Here is a 19,749-nt window from a genome sequence, read left to right as displayed (position 1 = left end):
GGAATGAGGTGGAACGCGTGGGGTTCACATTACGGAAGGCTTGCTTTAACGTGGGAAGTTAAGCAAAGTTTGGGAAATTGGATGTAGTTTTGGGTAACGCTAATTTTAAGCCTTGTTGAACCAAGCCCGGCAGCCACGAGGAGCAGCAGTCAATGAGAGCAGGCGACTGCAATGCAGTGAGTGGTTCACGGGCAGTGGAAGGTGTGTTAGGGATCACTGGTAGATTAAAGATGCCTTGTGCTCCATCACACTCCCAGAGCGACAGGGTGTCCTATGGATGTGCCATGTTCTGGTCCGTACTGCACAGCATCACATCCCACAGTGACTCGGGGTCATGAGTGCTTGGGAGGCAGTACATCTTTTTGAAGCGCTCCATGGGATTTCTCCATTTGCTCTTACATTTCCTTCTTCTGGAGTCAGAAGTGCTTGGCCTTGTGCTTCTTGAATGCTGTTTGCAATTCAGCGAGTGAGTCTGGCTCTCCTGAAGGGAGGGTGAGGGATGACAGACTGGAAAAAGCCTGTCCCTGAATCTCTTTGCAACCTGATGTTCATGCAGATTTATATTTGGGCAGGCTCAGGTGCTGCCTGAGTAGGTCATTGCCAGTCTGTGTTAGTGAGATCTGAGCTGGAGAGCCACCGGAGCTGCACACCCAGCTGGTCTCCAAGTGCCTGTGGATACCCAGAGATCTCATGGGCTGTGATGAGAACCAACAAAACCCACAAGAGCACCTGGTCATGGTCATGGTGTGTTGGAACACACCCTCATTATTATGGTGCTGATAATTTTGCATTTTTGACCATTTTAATTAGGCTGGATCTTGCCAGTATCGTGGCAAATTCAAGGCTTCATATAATGCTTTCATCAACACAAAACCGTTCAGTCTGTGGCAGTTTTAGGTCATTTTGGGAAATGATCTAAGTATGGAGAAATACATAGGATAGGCAGAGGCAAATTCCCGAGAAGGAGTGTTCAGCCAGGGCCAGTCTGAGGGTACCACTGGCTTGAGGAAGAAAACCAGAACTTGCCATTTCTGAGGCAGTCATGAGGAGTAAATCAGGCAGTAAAATGTAAGTGTTCCTTGACAGGAAATTTCACTGCAGCAAATTATCTAGGAGCACTTCAGGAGTGAGTGCATAGGAGAAGAGATCTCAGCATGACCTGGATAAAGAGCAAAGCTGGTATTGAAAACTCTGGCAGTAAGAGAAATTCCAGGCAATGGAGCAGTTTGAGCATAGCTAAAAGGTTACTATCTTTAAAGAGCAGAAGTGATTGGTTCTTACTCTCTTCCACAGAAGAGGAACTGTCACAATGAATGACTACCATTGGCATCCATGCATGGAAGGAGGTGTGTGATCACAGTAAGGAGTTTTGGGGCACAGCCCATTGAAACCTTGCTGCTTGGGGCTACGAAAGGTTGATAAAGCATTATACAAAGCCCTGTGTGAGTGCCCATGTCTCATGTCTAACCAAAGGCCTAGAGAAGATTTGTCCCTTTGGAAGGTTTATGCCAGGGAATGAACTACACAACCTGCCATGGTAGGGTAGCAAGGGAGCTGTTATTACAAGCATCAAAGAGGTGGGACGATGTTTTGGAAACCTGACCTGAAGAACAGGTTAAGCAAATGAGATCTCACCCCCAGTGAGGAGCTGACTGGCACACCAGTGCCACAGGGTGTGGAGGGTCAGGAACACCACATACCTCTCAGTGTGGCAACCCCAGCAGATACCTGTTGTCAGAGAAACGCATCCAAGCACCACCTCTGCCTTGTTCTGAGTCGGATGTTGGCATCTGTGCTGATAAAGATATTGCTAATGTGACAGAGAAGTCCTTTTCATTTGCTTCACTGCATTCAGTTTTAGTCCTGGCTCTCAGGAACCATGGTATGTGTGACCTGCACATGTGAAGCATCATCTCTTTTTCTTATCTACTAAATTTGTAGTCTTTGGTTCATATTAAAGCAACTTTAAAAAGGTTTAAAAATAATGAAATAGGCTCGTTGGTGTGAGGATTACTTGTCAGTTCAAAAATGTGTTTTTAAATTAAAACCAAGGATGTGTTTCCTTGGCTTTGTGTGGATTTTACCCTGCCAGGCAGGTGGGCATCCACAGTCAGTTAGAAATCAGATTGGAAGTTTCAGCGCACAAAGACTGATTCACAATTTGTGTGCCCTTATAATTTCATCAAATTGAGATGATGTCTGGGGATAAGCACTGGTTGCAGTATTGGGGGCAGATGATGAAAAGAGCTCATTGGTGAGCGAGTTAACACAACATTAGAAAGGAATTGGTGTCAGACTTCACTGGTTTTTATGTTCATTCAGTTTATTTGGCTGTTGTCTGTTTGTATCCTTGGAGCTTTTTCAGTTCCTTGTGGAAAAGAGCAAAATATGCAATCATAATTTAGTTTATTTCTTCAGAAGTGTCCACATTAAACTGTGAGTTAATTCAGTAGAGGTGCATGACATATAGTTTTATATAAATGTATAAGCACCAACACAGAATACAGACTATATACCACATATAAGCAACATACACAGTGCAAAAAATTGTCTTCCATCAATACTCTGATAATCTGTGTCTTCTGGATACACCAGTTTTATTCAGGAATGTGCTTTAGGGGCATAGGAAAAAAATTAATGCAAAAGAAATAGAGACACAAAGATACCCCAAAATCTTCCTGGTGATGCCTACACTGATTTTTTTTAGGGTGCCACCTCCTCACTGCTGTTCCATGAAGCACAAGAGCATCAATGAAAGTTGTACGGGCTCTGTGTCTGAGCCCAGCGGGGGGTTAGCAGTTCAGAAGGGTGAGAAGAGCTGTGCTGGAAAATGCTGTGATGTTTAAGCCAATACTTCAACAATAGAAGGATCATTTCCCATGTACCATCTCCGAGGGGTGGAGCCTGGAGCTCTGGTCAGGGTTGAAGCTCTGTGTGCCCTGCTGTGTGCCCCAGGATGCTGCCTGCGCTGGCTGCCCCTGCTGGCGGGTCCCAGCTCACAGCCCGTGGGGCTGGGTCGGGGTCGGCAGCTGGGTCGGGGCTTTCTGCTGTCTCTCCACTGCTGGAAGGATTTGCTGTCACTCTACTAGCCCCGACTGAATTAGGACAGCGTGACCTGGCCCTCCCTTGCCCTTCGGGACACCTGCTGGAAATGACCCAGACACCCCTTAGCCACAATGGACCGTGTTGGGTGCAGCCCCTCTCTTTGCTTCGTGGACACTGCATCAAAGGGAGACACCTTGATTTATTTTTGCCCTCCAGGTAATATTTGAATACTTCGGAAGAGCAGCAAAATCCTTTCTGCCTCTTCATTGCTGACCTTACTGGATGGCTCCCACCCAAGGACTTGCATAAATGCCCCTGTCCCAGCCTGGGTGAGCTGATAACACTGATTTCATTGGTGCATATGGAGCGACAGATTGCCTCTCCTGGAGTGCATTTCCATCTGTGGCAAAATTACAAATTAATTTGCTGAATTTTTTTGAGCTCTTTGATCAAGGTTACTTAATCTGTGCTATAACTCCTCACAAAACCTCAGCACAGTAATTCTGGCTTGTTACTTACACCGATGTTATCTATGGAGTATCATGCAGGATTCGTTACAGCTATATACAAGCACCCTTAGCAACACCTTTTTATCCTTGGAGAAATTTGGCTTTTTTTTCCCCGTGAAAAAATACTGGATGCTGCTTCTTCCTTATGGTTTTAATCATAACCTGTATAAAAAGCTTCACAGTTGTAAATAACATAATAGATCCTTTCAAATCTTGTTTGACCCATAGTGACAATATGCACTGGATTTCTGAAATAAAATCATGTTTAGAATAAGCATATGAGCAAAGGCCTTAAAAACTACAGCAAAGGCAGTGCCATGAGATGGGGTGCTCAAGGACTGAAGCTGAGTTAAGGGCCTTTATAGTCCAGTCTGTCACAGGAGCTCTATACCTGTATCACTGCTCTTGACCTGTGATGTGGCTCAGATATTTTACTCAAGCTGCCAGGTCAAGCAACAGCCCTCTGAAATGAAACATCCCACTGGACCAGGAGACTAGAGAATGGATTAGTAACTTTTTAATAAATATGTATAAATGCCCAGTTTCCCTTAAGTTACATATAGATCCACTGAAGATGTGAATAGTAAATGTTGATTAACCAGGTATTACCTGCCCAGCTGAGGAGGTCCACTGAGGCCGTTCAAGAGCCAGTGTCCAAAGGCAGTTGGTGAGTTATGCTGTTCAGGCTTTTTATCAGGGTTGATGTGAGAAGCAAGAAGCTGAGATATTCCTGAAAACACACTTCTAGTTCTGGATGTGGATATCCCAGGGCATGGGTGCCCCCTGAATGTGACAGGCTCTGTCCATACATGGTGCAAATGCACCATCCACCTCAGCTTGGCTATACCAGCAGCAAGAAGAGTTTTAGCTTTGCAATGTGGCAACTGCAATGAGGCAGATCTGACCTCTGGAAAAGGGGATGAGAAGCAGTGACAAGTAGTTTTGCATTAGGACCTACATGCCCTGTAACCCCTGGTGCCTACAGGCACCAGCTGCGTGCAGGGTGGTTAACAGGACAGCCTGGCAGTGGTGGGACATGACCACATCACCCCCTCTCCATCACAGGACATTTCTTGTGGGTCCCTATGATAGGACATGTCCAGCTCCTGGGCGAGGGGATGAAGCTTAGTAGTGCAGGGCCAAGAAGCAGTTTGTCTGTCTGCTGCATCCACAGGGATCTGCTGCCTGGTCACTGCATGCTTCCATGGACACCCATGCTGGGAACACGCAGCCTTTGCTTTCTGCACAGAGCATTTGCCTTCCACTTGGGGTATTGATCGAACAGCCCAATGTATTTTCTGCCTGAGCACAGAACTGCCTAAAAAGCCACTTTCAAATGTTGAAAGATGTTGAAAGATGAAAGATAAGTTTAAAGATGCTTATGAAGTATAGCTGCACCTGCCTGTGCTGTACTGGTAAGGGCACACAGAGGTTAGTTTTTCTGATAGTACAGGTGTGCTGCCAAGACACACAGCCTCAGCCAGGCTTGACTGGCACACTGGTGCAAAGCCAGTGACCCTTGGGAAAGCCATTAGGGTCACCTGGGCTGTTCTCAGTAATACACAGGTTGTCCCTTTTAGTTACCAGGTTTCTAGGAGGCTCTCCAGAGCTGCAGCTGCCCTCTTGTCCCCTTGTGCCTGGCAAACCTGCCTCCAGGAAGAAGCAGGAGTCCTCCAAACTGTTCCTACACAGACTTCCCTGTCTTAAATATTTTTTGTGTCTCTAGAGTTAACCAAGAGTTAGCTGGTGATTAGTGTGCACCCACAATCTGGGGGGAAAATTACACCATTCTCTCTGCATCCACTTGTGTGAGTACTTTGGTGAATACTGCACTTTTTCCACAGTGATTCCCTCCTGGTCTGGGAAAACCTTTTCTGTGCCTTCTACTGGAGCAAGTGTTAATAACCGCAAGTAGCCCCGGTGGCATGGCTGGGAATGTCCACCATGTACAGAGATTTCAGTGAGGGTGGTGGCGCTGGCCTTGGTAGGATCCTGATGGGTTTTGGCAGAAGCTATGCTGCTTTCTCGTCTCCTGTCACGGTTGATGTTCTTCTCAGGTTTTCCTTGACTTTAATGAATTCTGGTGCATGGTCTTCCTGCTTCTCCTGCTCTTTCTCCAGCTGTAAGAAAGATTTCATTGTGCACATGAAAGGACAAAAGGGCATCAGCTATGTTAAAACAGGAGGCTTCATTATTGCTGGGTCCAGTTATTATTGAAAGCTGAATGAGTGTGTAGTGCACATGTGGTGGCTCTCTTTTGACAAGCCATCACATCAGACCTATGTTCACCCTTAGTCTCTCCTTCTGTCCTGTTCAAACATTAATTTTTTCTTTCCTCCAGGGAGGAACATCTCCATCAAAAAAGCGGGGTAGGGCTTCACTTCAGACCTGGTATGGGAGAGGGAGGAAAAGGTTTGAATCCTTCCCAGCAAAGGAGGCCTGTGAGCCTGGGAAAGCTCTCACCATTAGGTATTGTCTAAAGTGAGGAATGTAACTGTACTGCCTTACTTCTATATGTGAAGTCTTTATGGATCTTCCATAAACCACCTTGTTTCATATTCCTTGTTCTCTGAGAGTTTCAGGCTTTGATTTTCAAGTGATCTCAGCTTGATGGACATTGTTGTTGTGTTGTTAATTAAAAAAACTGGTTTCATCCATTTGCAGTGCAAATACGGGCAAGTAGGAGAGGCAATGACTTTATTCTCACTGGTAATTAGCCTGCTCACTGCTTGCACTGGTTTGGGTAAGAGGGCAGGCACAGACCACCTATGGCATGGCTGTGCTGCTGTCAAGTGCACAGTGAATATCGCTTTCCCCAGGCAGAATTTTGGCCAGGGTACAGGAAATGTTCCCCAAAGCAGTTTGGGTGAGATTGCAGCAATGTTTCTTCCAGCACTTCTGCAGCCTCTCACCCTACACTGCAGGATCCTGAGCCCTCCTGTGGTGGGTGCTGCAACAGCCCCCATGCAGTTTAGGGTTCTTTGAACTGGGAAAAAAATGCCCCACAGACACTGTGTGGGACCCAGAGGAGACCCAGGGCAGTGGTGTGTAGTGGGAGTCCTGGGCGAAGTGGTACAAACATGGTGGATCCCACTGTGAGGATGAGAGTGCTGCAGCTGTGTGGGGCAGCAGGGGAGGATGTATTTTGGCTCCTGTTTTATGGAGGGGTAGCAGTGCTATACCTTGGGTTGAGCCTCAGCCTGCCCATCTCCCCTCTGCCATATGTCGGGGTAGTTAGGATAACCCAAGGGTGGCTGAAAGCTCAGTTCTACCTGATCCAGCCTCTGGTGCCTCTTTAATAGCTCTTTTTCAAAAGGAGACTGCAATTTCTTTGCCTCTTCCTCTTCCTTCTTCTGTTTGATGAGCAGGTCTCGCCGTCGGTGCTCAAGCACTCGCTGCAGCTCTGGCTTGCTCTCCACGCCCAAACCTCTGTGGATAAAAAGCAGATAAATGAGGGCCAGAGCATCTATACCTGAGGTATAACCACTGCCAGCCTGGCAACCCCAAAAATTGTCTTGGTCCTAAATGAAAACACGGGAGAGCTGATCCACGAACCAGCCCTGACCCACAAATCCATCCACAAGGTTTGAGGGTATTTGATGGTGCCTCGGGCTGCCTGCTAGGGGTGGCCTGCTGTTCGTGTATGGCACGTGTGGTGCTGGAAGTTCTGCTGATCCCATTGCACTGGGGTACCACAGCTTTCTGTGTCGGCTGTGAAAACGAGACCTTCCGTAGGCTCCTGCTGTTACTGGTTTTAACGGTGTCAGGTGTAGATTCAGCGGCGTCGATAACATGTGCAATAATGACGATTTTTTTCCCACCAGCAGGGGTAGTCATTGGGCTGCAGTAATTGTCCTGGCAGCTCCTTCCCTCCCCGCGCATCCCATCTGAAGCTTTGAAGCTTTGCTTCATCTGAAGCTTTGCTTCGGAGCTGAGGGCAGACGACGCCCCTGCTGATATGGATAGTTTGGATCAAGAGGCTGAAATGAACTGTCCTTTTCTCCTGGAAGCTGGAGGGCTTGCTGATGGCACAGGTGCCTGACTCCCCTTTGGCCACCTGATGCATCCCAACCCCTGTTCTGGGAGGGGTGGGATCACAGGAAAGGAGACACAGCAGGGCCATGAAGGCAAGGCATAAATGTGTGGTAAAAAGGTGGAAGGCATTCCCTGAACAAATTTCAGAAACTTCACACTGTGGATATTGCCATACCTGAAACAGTTATGAGAGTAGTTTTGGGTGGTGTTTGGTGTTCCTGTGGGCACAGGTCTGTGTTGAGAGAGGAGGGGACCTCCCCATGCCTGTGCTAAGGGCTTGCCCAGGGTGCAGGGGGTTGCGGAGTGCTGTTAATGTAAAGCTCCTCCTCAGCACCAGGAAGTATCTGTTGACCAAAGGCTGGTTGGTTTTGGCCAAGGTTATTTGAAAGTAGAGGTATCAAACCCTATGGGCTATGGATTTCTTGGCAGGGTGGCAGGTGCTGAGGTGGTAACTCATATCACGAGAAGCTGAACTGGCAGGGAGGAGAGAGGAACCATCCTCTCCAGATACAGCAAACCTCTGCACTGTCACAGCTTGCCTGCGGCCCAGTGCTTGCACCCTTCCAGTACCACTTTTAATGATAATTCCCATTGTAATTTCTTTTTTTATGACAGGACAAAGTTCACAGCAACATTAGTGAAGGCAGCCATAGCCTTGGCCCCAGAGCTTTCATGGTGGTTTTTGAAGGCAGGAATAACTTGGATGCTGCAAAATTACTTTTCCCAAGGCTTGAGAGAAGGAAAACCTGCCTTGGCTTCCTGGAGACACAACTTGCAATGTTGCCTGCAGATCTGTTGCTATTCTTTGATTTAATCAGCCTGTGTTGTTAGTGCCCAGAGGTGTTGACTAAGATAAGGATTTTGTTACACGAGCTGCTGATTTGAGTTACTTCTCCCTGCTGCTTGAGGGGGAAAAACCAACCAAAGCAGAACCAGGAGCAAGTCATAATTCCTTCTCTCTCCCCTTCTCCCGTCTCTCCCTCTATGGTAACATTTAGCAGGAAGCAAAACTGGTGGATTTGAGAGTGATGAGAAACCAGCAACAATGGATTACTTTTTGCAGTAGGGTTTGTTTCACATATTTGCTGAAAAATACTTGGGAGGTCAGAGCCAGAGCAGGGAGAAACTGATGCTTGAGAGGGGCCACATGGTAGGTGGTGCAGGATGGCTGTGGTGGAGCTGCTTCCTGCCAGTACCTGGTGGCACACGTGGATGGGACACGGGGGCAGGCCCTGAACTGGAACACAAAGAGATGATGTGCTTTGTGTTTGCCAGTATGAAGTGCATCTCTGATGCCACAGGGTCTGCACCTCCTTCACTGCCACTCTTCTCTGCTGCTTCCATTACAGGGATTTCTTGTTCCTTTGTTTCATCATGGTTAGACCGGAATAATGTTCTGCGAGATCAAACCCAGTGCTGGTGGGTGACCCTTTAAACTGAGCAGTATCACTAGGGAGGAGATGGTCACTCTCAAGCCAGGGACTTTTAAAAATATCTGGCTGGTATAGTGACATCTGCCTTGATGCCAAAGAAAGGTCCCTGTAATTCTTCTGATTCTGGGAAAATCGAATCAAACCCAAGCCCAGCCAGTGCCAGTATTGATTAATGCACCCTGCTGGCAGGCTTGATTGTTCACTGAATTAATATACGTGTCTGGTTCTTGTGATGACTGCAGTCCTTTAGAACAGAGGCTGTGCTCCTTTTAATTAGGCAGCCAAAGAGCTATTGTGTCAGGGTATTTCAGGGTGTTCAGAAAATGTCAATATAAAGCCAGCAGATTTCTTGCTGTGAATAAAAGCCTCTGAGCAGAATATGATTTTATTGCACTGATGTTCAGACAGCTGCCGCAAAAGAATTATACAGTTGTAGTTTCTTGATCATTGGTATGATTCTCCTGATGTTGTTAAAAAAAGAGTTAAATTGGGGTGATAGGGTAGGAAGTCAGGAATATGAATTCTAGCCTGTCTTTACCCATTTGATATTTAGGGAGTTGGTGAGTGGCCTTCTTGTACAGATGATCTCACCCCAGTGCTACCTCAGCTTTCAATGGCTGCATCCAGCCTGCACCTCTTCTTGCCTCTGGGTTGACCTCCAAGTGCCCAGGAATGCTGTACATTGCTGGGGACTTGGCACATCAGTGATGGAGATAAAAAAAACCAGAAAACCTCCAAGGGACACCAAAAAGGGGCTGTGGGGATGCCTTGCATCTCCCAGTACTTGTGACTCTAAAAAGTGCCAGCCAATGCTTCAGGATGGCAGAGCAGGGGCTTTTTGTTCTGCTTTTCTTTTAAAAGAAATGGTCACATCAGAGAAAAAAGGAAAGGATACAGCAAAAGAGGACAGGATACTGTGTTTGTTTGCAAGTGAGGGGATTTATCGTGCCCTTCCAGCTTGCAGTCTGTCACTGGCACCTGTGCCTCAGCTCCTGAGCTCTGACAGCTCAGCACCTCTTGGACTGCTCCAGTGGCAGACTGTGACCTCCTCTTACCTTTTGTGGTTCATCAGCAGCTCCCTATGCAGCTCTTGATGGCTCTTCGAGGCTTTTACAGGATTTAGGAGCTTTTTAGGTTTGATGAGGTCTGGGTTTCCATCTATGTAGTCTGGGTGAGTCAGGATATTCCCACCATCTGGTTGCTCCCGCTGTATTTCCGTGTACATCGATGCTGGAAGAAAAAATGAGGTGTTTGCATGAGAAGTCTCACTCTGCTTGGTGTGAGAACCCTGGGCAAGACAGAGGAGAAGATCTGGTGCTTTTCCTGGCTGCTCAACACCCATGTCAGTGTCTGAGTGCACATGCCTTCAAGTGCTGCTGTGGGTTTCTTAGAGGTTTTTAAAAATACTCCCTTTGCGTTGATGAGACACATATTAATTAGATCACTTAAATTACTTGCCAGCCACTCGCTTCAGTGGCTGCAGAATTTAGTGCCAAGGATTAATTAATGTAAGACAGGTCTAACTAAAACTGGAAGCAGCCATGGATGGGGACTGTGTTGAGCTGCTGCTTTGGGCGTTCTGGATGAGGCTGTTGGTCACATAACACAAGAAGATGCTGTGGGATTTAAGGGGCTTCTGAAACACTGGCCTGAGGAAGTCCTGCTGTATCTGAAACCTCTTGTCAAGGAAAGATTTTGCTGATATCCTGCTGACCTATTCATCAGGATTGAGTCCAGTGCCAAGAAAAGCATCTTTCGCCCATGCAGTCTGTGATCATGCTGCAATAATTTGTATGTTCTGGATGTAAGAAAAAGACCCCACTGTTTTGGAAGGGATGGCAGCTTGGATTTCAGGCAAACCACAGGGCATGTTCACTGTTGATGTTTTCCAAGTCCTTTACATTTTCTCTTTACAAAAAACTCCTGTACAAAGTGAGTGCAAAGCACAAGGTGTAAGACAAACTACATGTGGTGGGCTACATCTTTAAATGAGGAGCACAGTAGGTCTACCTCCAATTATTCACTGTATGGTCTAATCAGGGGCTCAGAAAGAGCAATTTATTCCTGACTATTCACTTGAACAATTTGGAAGTTTACCAGTAAGAACAAAAAAAATCCCAGGAAAAGGGTGTAGGCAGCTTCACGTCTTTAAATGTCTCATTATTACAGTATTTTTTGAGGCCTAGTGTGAAGTTATATGGGTTGATGGAGCTGGAAGAAAAACAGTTGTTCAGTAATGTTGCCTCTTTCTCTTATTTCAATCTCATGTATAAAAGGAGTAAAACCTTTTAAAAAGAGAAATCAATAAAAAAGCCAAGAGAAAGCAGGCTAGGTCATTCTTTCATAGTCAGTAAGCACTTAAAAATGTGAAGTGGATTGCAATCAAACAGAATTGTGTAAGGAATAATACTGCTGAAGAAAAGATTCAATATCAAACAACTTCTCATTGAATGTTAATGTGGCCAGTGCCCTACTGGTTTGGGAACAAAGGAAAACAAATCAGAGCCCATTACAGGAGTGTAATTGGGGTGAATAGTTCGGTACATATTTAAAGGGCACTTGGAAGTTGGAACCAGTTATGTTTTGTATCACATTATTTTCCTCTAGGATCACACATCACTGCTGGCAGAAGGGAAGGTGGTGTGGCTTGATGTTTGGTGTCAAGTGCCAGGCTGACTCAAACCCTTGTGGGGCTGGACTCCCCAGGCTGAAAACTGGGAGCTCAGCCTTGCCTTCCAGAGAGATGCAGGGACTGAAGAACAGCCAAAGGTTAAGGCAGTGCAATTTCATGGCTAATTTTTGTTAGATGAAAGCCAGGTTTTGAACAATGAAAAAACATATCAGATTTTCACTGGGGTAAAATTGCTTCTTTTTTTTCTTGTACTTTTTTTTTTTTTCACAGAAGAGGCAGAGAAAAGACAAGGAAGGAAGGAAGGAAGGTACAAAGGCAAAGGTTTGTTATGGCATGAATGAAATGGTTGAACTTCTATTTCAAATGGCAAAGCTATACCTTCATTTTTCAAACAAAAAAGGTTCTCCATGGAGTAACTTCAATAAAATGCCAGGTTATTTTAATGGAAACACTGTTTTTGGAAGCTGTGTTAATAGACCAGACTCAGTGTCACCGTGTCATCCCACTGCCCTTTCCTGCTGTTCCTGTTTAGTCCAGAGCTGCCTTCAGTGACACAGATGCCCACACTTGGTTATGTGTTGGTACCAAATCCTAATGCATGTCAGGAGAAGGGCTGGGATATGTCCATCTTGGATTTGTCTATCTTAAATCCACCTGATGTGCTCTGCTGGGGGATAATGCAGTGAGTAGCAAGTGTGGAAGGATTATGCAGCCAACCAAGCCTGAAGGACCAACCTGAGTGTGTAAATGGCTGAAACTCAAGTGACTTTGGTATTTTTCTCTGGACCAATTAGCTCTTAGGTCCTGCTGCTAAGCTGTGCTGGCTTTTGGGGCACTGGTGCAGCACTGTTATTTATTAAATACTGTTCTCCCCTGCCTCCACGATGTATGGTTTTTCCTTTTGCAACTCGGGAGTGGGAGTCCCTTCTTCCCTACTCCAAGACCCAGATCCTTGGAGATTTGCTTGGGCAGGCTTTCCCCACATCCACATAGGTTTAACACCCAGCAATGTACACCCCATGGAGTGGTGTCATCCAGGCCGTCAGTCGGGGCTTGTGGTGTTTCCCCAGACACCCAGGATGATCAGGGAAGGGCCCCCCTTCTCTCTTATGTGCCATGTTGAGGGAGCACTGTGGTGAGCCTGGAGGTTTTGGATGGGCTAATGTGGCTATTTCCAGACTGCAGCAATTTAACTTTGCATGACCGAGGCTTGCAAAGAAGCAGCAATTTATCAACCTATTTACTGAAGGCAGATGGGGAACTTTTCCCTTAAACTAGTACAAATTAAGAAAAAAACTGAGAAGGAAGGAGTGGGAGGAACTGAAATGGACGGGAAGCTTTTCTGGCCCAGTTCTGTTAAACCAGCATTTGAAAGTCCTCATGAGGAGTGCAATTTGCCTCATTAAACTGCAGGTACCTCTGTGCTTGGTTTTCATTGCACTAGGTGTGCCTAGGGGTGTGCAGACACCCACCTCGAGGCTTCCCCGGGTGTCTGTACTGCTGGCCCGGGGACAAAGTCAAAGCCCGGACTGGGACTGGAAGGAGTCTTGAACCTCTCTACAAGAAAAGCACTTTAAACCTTCAGAAGACCTCAGCCTGGAACAGTTCAAGGAATGTCTTCATTTGCACTGAACAGAAAAAGAAAAATGAGAGTATAAAAATACCGGTGTGTCTGGAACACAGCTTGGGGTTATGCTGGGGGTAAGGACGGGGCATCCTTTCTCCGGCAGGTTGGCAAATAGGACCTGGTGCAAAATGTTTGTCGGGGATTAGATCTATCATCTCTGATGTAATGCATGTCTGTGTAAGGGAGACACTGTGCTATCACGCTGCTTTTTGTCGTTATTTATGGTGCTGGAGGTGTATATCAAGCCAGGTCTCTGCAGTGGATTTACAGCAGGATGTCTGTTTTTGCATTATTCAGCCATAGATCAATGAACAAGGCTCTGCTCTGGCACCTCCCTGGCCACCATCATAAATCAGCAAAAGGTGTTGGACATTTTTATTTTGTTCTTGGCAAGACATAAACAAAAAAATACATGTGGATGTTAATACCCTCTGCTGTATTGAGGAAGACAGTGTGACCTTTTAAATAGGTCTGCTCTGGAGTGTTGCTTATAAAAAGTAACTCTGCTTCAACACACTCAGGCTTTTGCTTGCTTCTAGGTATTTTCCCTTTCCTCATTTCTAGAAGCTTGAGGCTTTCTAGAGAAGGTATGTTTCCAGCTGCTTTTCTGTTAGTAAAAAGCAAGACTGCCAGGATGAGGATGCCAGGGACACGGCAGGTATTTGGATGTCACACATGGATTTATCTCCTCTCTCAACTGTACTGTGAAATGAGCCTCCAGTCTCTACTAGTTTTCTAGGAGACCACACAAGGAATTTTCAGCATCTTTGAGGTGGCCCAGAGACCAGCCACCCTCCTGCCCCAGGGTGTGGGACTGACTGGAGGACAAAAAAGACATTTTAATATCTTGGCCTACAGCAAAGCCCAAATTCCTGCTCAGACCACCTGGAAATACTTATAAATCCTCCAGTTCCTGGGAGCATTGCAATAAAATTATCACTCTGCTATCCTGGGACAAATTGTTTCCACTTCTGATTATGCTCAGCTGCAATCTTTTTGGGAAACAGGATATCAGGCAGCTTTGGTGCAGCACCGAATGTTTTTGAAAGCATGAATGCTGCAAATATATATTAAATATGCTCTACTAGGAGTGTAAAACAGGCTGTGCTGCTTGGGGTGCCGAGTGGCTTTTGTGCAGTCCCCCAGAAGAAGGAGGAACCTGGAGAGGAGGAGGAAGAGGAGGAGGGAGAGGAGGTGAAGGACTGGCTCATGCCCAAGGACATGAGGGTTTGGGCACGGCTGGAGCTGGGCTATGCTTCCTTTGGCTGCTGGTGCTTTTTGGTTTTCTCTCACAAGGAGGAGATGCCCTTTACATAGTATTTATTTAGGATTAACTTGTCTCCTGGTGGTAGATTGCCCTGTGAGCCCCTCTGCGTCAGGACTGTGCACTGCTGCAGGCAGCCTGTGCTACCGTCCTGTCGGGATGGAAATAATCCCCAGGAATGTTAAAGGGATTAACAGTCCTGGAAAGGGCATGTAACCTGAGGGATGCAGCTCTGCTTACTGCTGCCTACATGGCTACAGCTGTTCTTTACAAGGGGAAAAACTAAACAGGTGGGAAATGAAGTTAATCCATAGCTGTTGGGTTTAAAAAGCTGTAGAGTGGAAGTCTGGGGTCCTGCCCAGCACCTATCAACTTGCACCTCCACAGGAGAATGGAGGGTGCAGCAGGACAGCAGCTGCTTTTTGCAGGTTTTATGTGAAATGCCCGACTTGTGTTTTGCCAAGGTCTCCTTGACATCCTGCCTGCTCTAACATCTCGTTTTAACCCTGCACGTTCCTCAGCCCTTTTCCATGCCACCTGCATCCTTAAACTGCAAAGCTGTCAATGCTGCCTTCTGCAGCACAGGTCAGTGCTCAACTTTAGCTGAGATCTAGAAAGCAAATGTAGTTCACAGTGCTTTATTTCTGCTGTCTGTGTCATTTGAGAACTGATTTTCTAACTAGAGCATCTCAGAAGAGTTTTGTCAATAGGGCCAGATGATGACCAAACTGCTTTTTAAAATAATATTGTATTGGCATCCATTTCTGGGCAGGTAACGGGCTTTTGTGAAATGCCACCCATGTAAAAACAGTCAGAAGGCATTATTTTGGGAATGGGATCTATACTCAGAGGACATTGCTGTCTGTAATCCTGTGAGACCCTGTTACTTGGTAGAAGGGGTAAGACTGGGCAAAAACCTCAGGATATCCAGGGTCAGAGGCCTGGATCTGGGTTTGTAAAACCACTGACCCAAAAGACCACTTCCTGAGCAGAAATGATCACTTAAAACTCTGGTTACAGGGAAGAACCTCTGGTTTTCTGGATGCCTGGGATTTATTCATGAATGCGTCTTTTTTAAAGAACCAGGAGATCAATGAAGGGCTGCTGACAGCAGCTGGTCATACACGTCCTGCAAGTCAGGCAGCTGCAAAACCAAAACAATAGTGTAGGCCAGCAGAGTGAGTTTAAAACTATTTATACAAGTAAGCTCAGCCTGGGAGGCAATGCGAGTTTCTGACACTTTTAACTGCAATTATGGGGGGAAACCATCCCTCTTCTGGGCTACAGACCCCAATAACATCCGGTCCCTGGGGAGCCCTCCTTTCTTCAGGGTGAGAGGACTGTACCTCATACCCCTCTTGGGAAGGCTGAGAGGAGCAGGGCCTGTCCTCACTTCTTGAAAGAGTTTGCACATGCAGGTGGAGGTGTGTGGGCTCTTTAAACTGGCCTCTTACTTTTAAGCACTTGCATGCTTCTCCCTGTTAACCAGAAATTAATTTTTTTTTCATTTTAGAGCATGAACTCTTTGTCAATGCATTTCCAGTGTCTGAAGTGGAGCTGGCGTTTGGCTCTACAGCTTTTCTTGTGAGAGAGTAATGGCAGAAAAGGTCACGCTGTGTATTAAGTCCTACAAAGAATGAAGCTGGAAGTTTGCCTTTGGTTTTGGATTCTTCAATTGATGGCACTTGCCAATTTGCATGATTTTTCTAGTGTTAATTAACTGTATTTTAGAAATACAGAATAGCTGGGGTCGGCAAAATGGGAAAGAATTGCATATCAATCTCGGAAAGCCCCAAAGCTCTGTCTGATGACAGCAGCTTTCAGGTGTGCGCCCGCACTGCAGAGGATCAGCTGCCAGGAGGACAAGAGGTTTGACCTCAAAGTCAGGCACTTGCTTTAGGAAGCCCCTTTCTGCACGGTTGGTGGGTTCAGGGCAGAGGGAGGCACCGAGGTGTCAACTTCAGTGAGTCAGATGTGGGTGCTGCTGGATGGGGAGGCTTGCAGTGCCTGGGTGCCCTTTGGTGGGTGAGTCCCCACAGCTAAGCCCACAAAATGTGCCTTATCACCCCAGAAATCCGTGTGTTGCTGTTACAACAACCTGGAACAAAATACCTATAATTCACATTAGCCTAATGACTGCTGTGGCTTACTGCCCTGGTGATGGATGATGATGATGTTAATAATGATAATAATAATGATGATAATAATAATAATGTGAGCCCAAAGATTGGCAGATGCTAAACATTACCCTCCCTGGGTGAGATGGCACCAGCTCCCATCCTCACTGTGATTTTCCTCTCCTCTGGTTCCAGCTGTGACAACAGCTCGGGAGCACTTCATACCGATGGACCTGGCATGCTCCCCCATGCTTGTCACCAGGCGACCGTACCTCTGATAAATGATATGTGTGCTCTGGGAAGGAGTCAAAGAGCCTTTGTCTGCTTTTAATCTATAGTTTTAAATAATTAAGCAAGGCTAATTCTGGTATTTATAATGCAATAGGGTGAGTGTAACTTGATGTGGCTGCTGTGGAAAGCAGTTCCCGGCTATCAAGTGGCTGCCTCAGGGCAGCAGGCGCTCACACCCCAGGTCCCCTCCCCTTCACTCAGCCCTGACGGTCGGAAATAAACCGCACGGGGTTGTAAGGTCAGAAAGGCAGAGAAAACCCTAATGGAAATGTAAAACCGGGCTGGGGGACACATCCCTGCAGCTCCCAGCACTGCTGCCACGTGTCACCGCTGTTCCTACCTCTGTGTCCCTGCTGAGCACATGCTGGCGATGGGGCTGCTCACCTGTACAGCCAGTGCTCCCCTCCAGTACAGCCAGTGTTCTCTCACTAGTATAGCCAGTCTCCCTAGTTTGTCCAGTGTCTCCAGTCCTGCTTACCCTTCCTGAGTCCTGTGCCAGCACCGCAGCACCCAGGGCTGGGTCCCTCATTTGCACCAGCACTGCACCCGCCTAAGGGAGCACAGAGCAGGTGCCGGACTCAGCCTGGGCTGCTCATGTGTCACCACCTGCCATCACCCCAAAGGTAAAGGACTCTGGATGTCACCATGGTCACCCGCTGAACTTTGCGTTCATGCACATGGATTTAGAAGAGAAAAATCCCACCAGGTTTGAGGCTTGCTGAACTGTCTGGGATGTAGAAGTTACCAGTTGGAAATGCTTGTACCGTCAGGCAGCAGCAAGTGCCTCTCTGCTGGCAGGCAGGACTGGGTGTGCTGGTTAATCATTTCATTTAATTACCTTGGACTGTGATAAGCAAGGATAGCAAGGCTGGGATCTTAGTCTGTTAGCAATCACCAAGACATCCCATGCCTTTTACAAGCAGCATGTGGAGCACTGGTTTAGTTTTGTTAGACAGTGGCAGATGCCTAGCAGTCCTTCTTGACAGTCATAAACTTAGTTTTAATATCTCACCAAATATTTGCTCTGCGCATTTGCCTGCCAATGACAGAGATGCACATCAATCAGTAATGAATGCTTAATGTTAGTTCAAAGGTATTTTGCTAAATACAGAAAATATCCGCCCATGTTGATTTGTAGGGACTGCATTAGCCCCCTATCCAGCCCAGTGCCTCTCCAAGAAGAAGGTTTGAATTGCAGGATGGGTATTCTAAGGGAATTTCTTGTGGGATATGGAAAGGCAGAAGCAGAAGGGCAGCTTCTCAACCAGTTACTGAAGCATTAAAGTACCATGATATCTCAAAAAAATTAAAACCGGGTCCCAAGTCACCTGTACATGCAGTGCAGCGCAATGCCACGGGATCAGCAGCCCGTCCCCGCAGAAGGGAGCACCAGAGAAGCGCGGATCCCCCGGGGCAGTCTGGGGGCCCTGGGCTTACCTGATTTCCGCAGCGAGGCCCTGGGAAGCCCGGGGGGCAGGTGCTGCCCTGTGCCCCACGACATGGGGCTCTGGGGGCTGCGGCTGCCGCTGCTGCCTGGCTGCACTCGCGCTGAGGTGACTTTTGGCCGGTGCCCCGGAGCTCCTGCCAGGTCCGTGCAGTGGCAGCAGGGACGGAAGGTCACGTGGAGGTGGCTGCTGCACCGGGGCTCCCTCCTTGCTGCTCCTGCCACCCCACAAGGACCTCACTGAGGGCTGGAGCTCAGCTGGCAGCAGCCGGTGGCCTTGCTCGCTCTTCAGTGCTGGTCCCAAACGTCCTTCTGCTGCACCGAAAACTTCCCTTTGCTCTCTCTTGCCAGATGATGTTTTCCCAGGATAGATGAACAAGCTAATCGCTTTTTCTCCCCAGAGCAAACAGCTCTGTGCATGCCCAGGCACCCGAGCTGCCTGCTCGACACAGCCACTGCTGCTGGTGGAGAGGTTGTGTCCCTGCTCCACGGAGGACGATTTCTCCTCACCGTGCCTTAACCACGCTCCTGGAGAAATCAGATCGCCCCAGAGGAAGCCGCACGCCCACTCTCTTTAGCAACCACTGCAACAGCCAAGCCGGCACCAGGGCAACCGCTCGAGCTATCGTGATTATTCCCTGGCATGTTGCAACACCCTGTCATCCACCAACTGCTGCACGGCCCAGGGGGAGCAGCTGCTGCACCCCAGGGGTAAGGGCTGCGAGAGGGAGAAGCAGCCCCTACACGGGGCCGTGGGTGTCCTGGTGGCATCAGAGCTTGTGTGATGCCACAGCATCGTTGCCCCAGGTCTTCTACTGCTGAGCTGCAGCCCCTGCCTGTGCTGGGCTTCTTGTCCCCATCATCACTCTGGCTGGAAGGTACCATGTTGGCTGTTCCTGAATTGTCACAGCCTGGGTAACCAAAGGCTGCAAAGGTGGGGGAGAAGAAGGGGTTAAACCACTCCAGCAGCTCCTTTAGGCTCTTCAGTGGGTTCTATGGTCCAGTTCTGCCCAGGTTGCCCAGTACCAGCCTGCAGATGCTCAGTGTCCCAGTCCCAGGAGGGTCAGGGATGAAGCAAAACCGTTTCCACCCAGAGGAAGGGGGTAGGGAAAGCTGGGGGGCACCACTGGTGTGCCCAGTGACCATCACACTCTGCGGCACCCAAGGGTGCACGGTCCAGACCATGTCCTGGCCTTACCCTCCTGGCCCTGTGAAGGACTGTAGAAAGAAGCCAGGTTCTCATGGGCACAGGGGCACTCTTTCACTTATTTTCACCTTTCCACAGTTCGCACCTCTCTACATCCCAAGATTTTCCCCCATCCCAGCCATGTTTCCCAGCCAAGGGCTCAGCA

The 19,749-nt window shown here is 47.7% G+C and overlaps 1 protein-coding gene across 2 annotated transcripts in view; it reads right to left on the bottom strand.

The window, feature by feature from the left end:
- Window positions 1-2,302: 2,302 nt before the first annotated feature.
- FAM107A (family with sequence similarity 107 member A) overlaps window positions 2,303-19,749 on the bottom strand; it is a 28,887-nt gene continuing 11,440 nt past the window's right edge. Inside the window, exons 1-4 of one of the 2 annotated variants that reach the window (XM_032120456.1) lie at window positions 18,391-18,952; window positions 10,078-10,252; window positions 6,827-6,983; window positions 2,303-5,674 (exon numbers count right to left, since the gene is read on the bottom strand). In XM_032120456.1, coding sequence (XP_031976347.1) covers window positions 5,567-5,674; window positions 6,827-6,983; window positions 10,078-10,252; window positions 18,391-18,454 — 504 coding nt within the window. In that variant the 5' untranslated portion in view covers window positions 18,455-18,952 and the 3' untranslated portion in view covers window positions 2,303-5,566. Of the gene's footprint in view, window positions 5,675-6,826; window positions 6,984-10,077; window positions 10,253-18,390; window positions 18,953-19,749 lie in introns of those variants that run through there. The other variant, XM_032120455.1, reaches the window with a different exon arrangement.

Source organism: Corvus moneduloides, chromosome 11 (genome assembly GCF_009650955.1).
Source record: "Corvus moneduloides isolate bCorMon1 chromosome 11, bCorMon1.pri, whole genome shotgun sequence".
Classification (NCBI taxonomy): Eukaryota; Metazoa; Chordata; class Aves; order Passeriformes; family Corvidae; genus Corvus; species Corvus moneduloides.
Note: the sequence above shows the minus strand (reverse complement) of the source record. Positions and strands in the feature narration are given on the sequence as shown.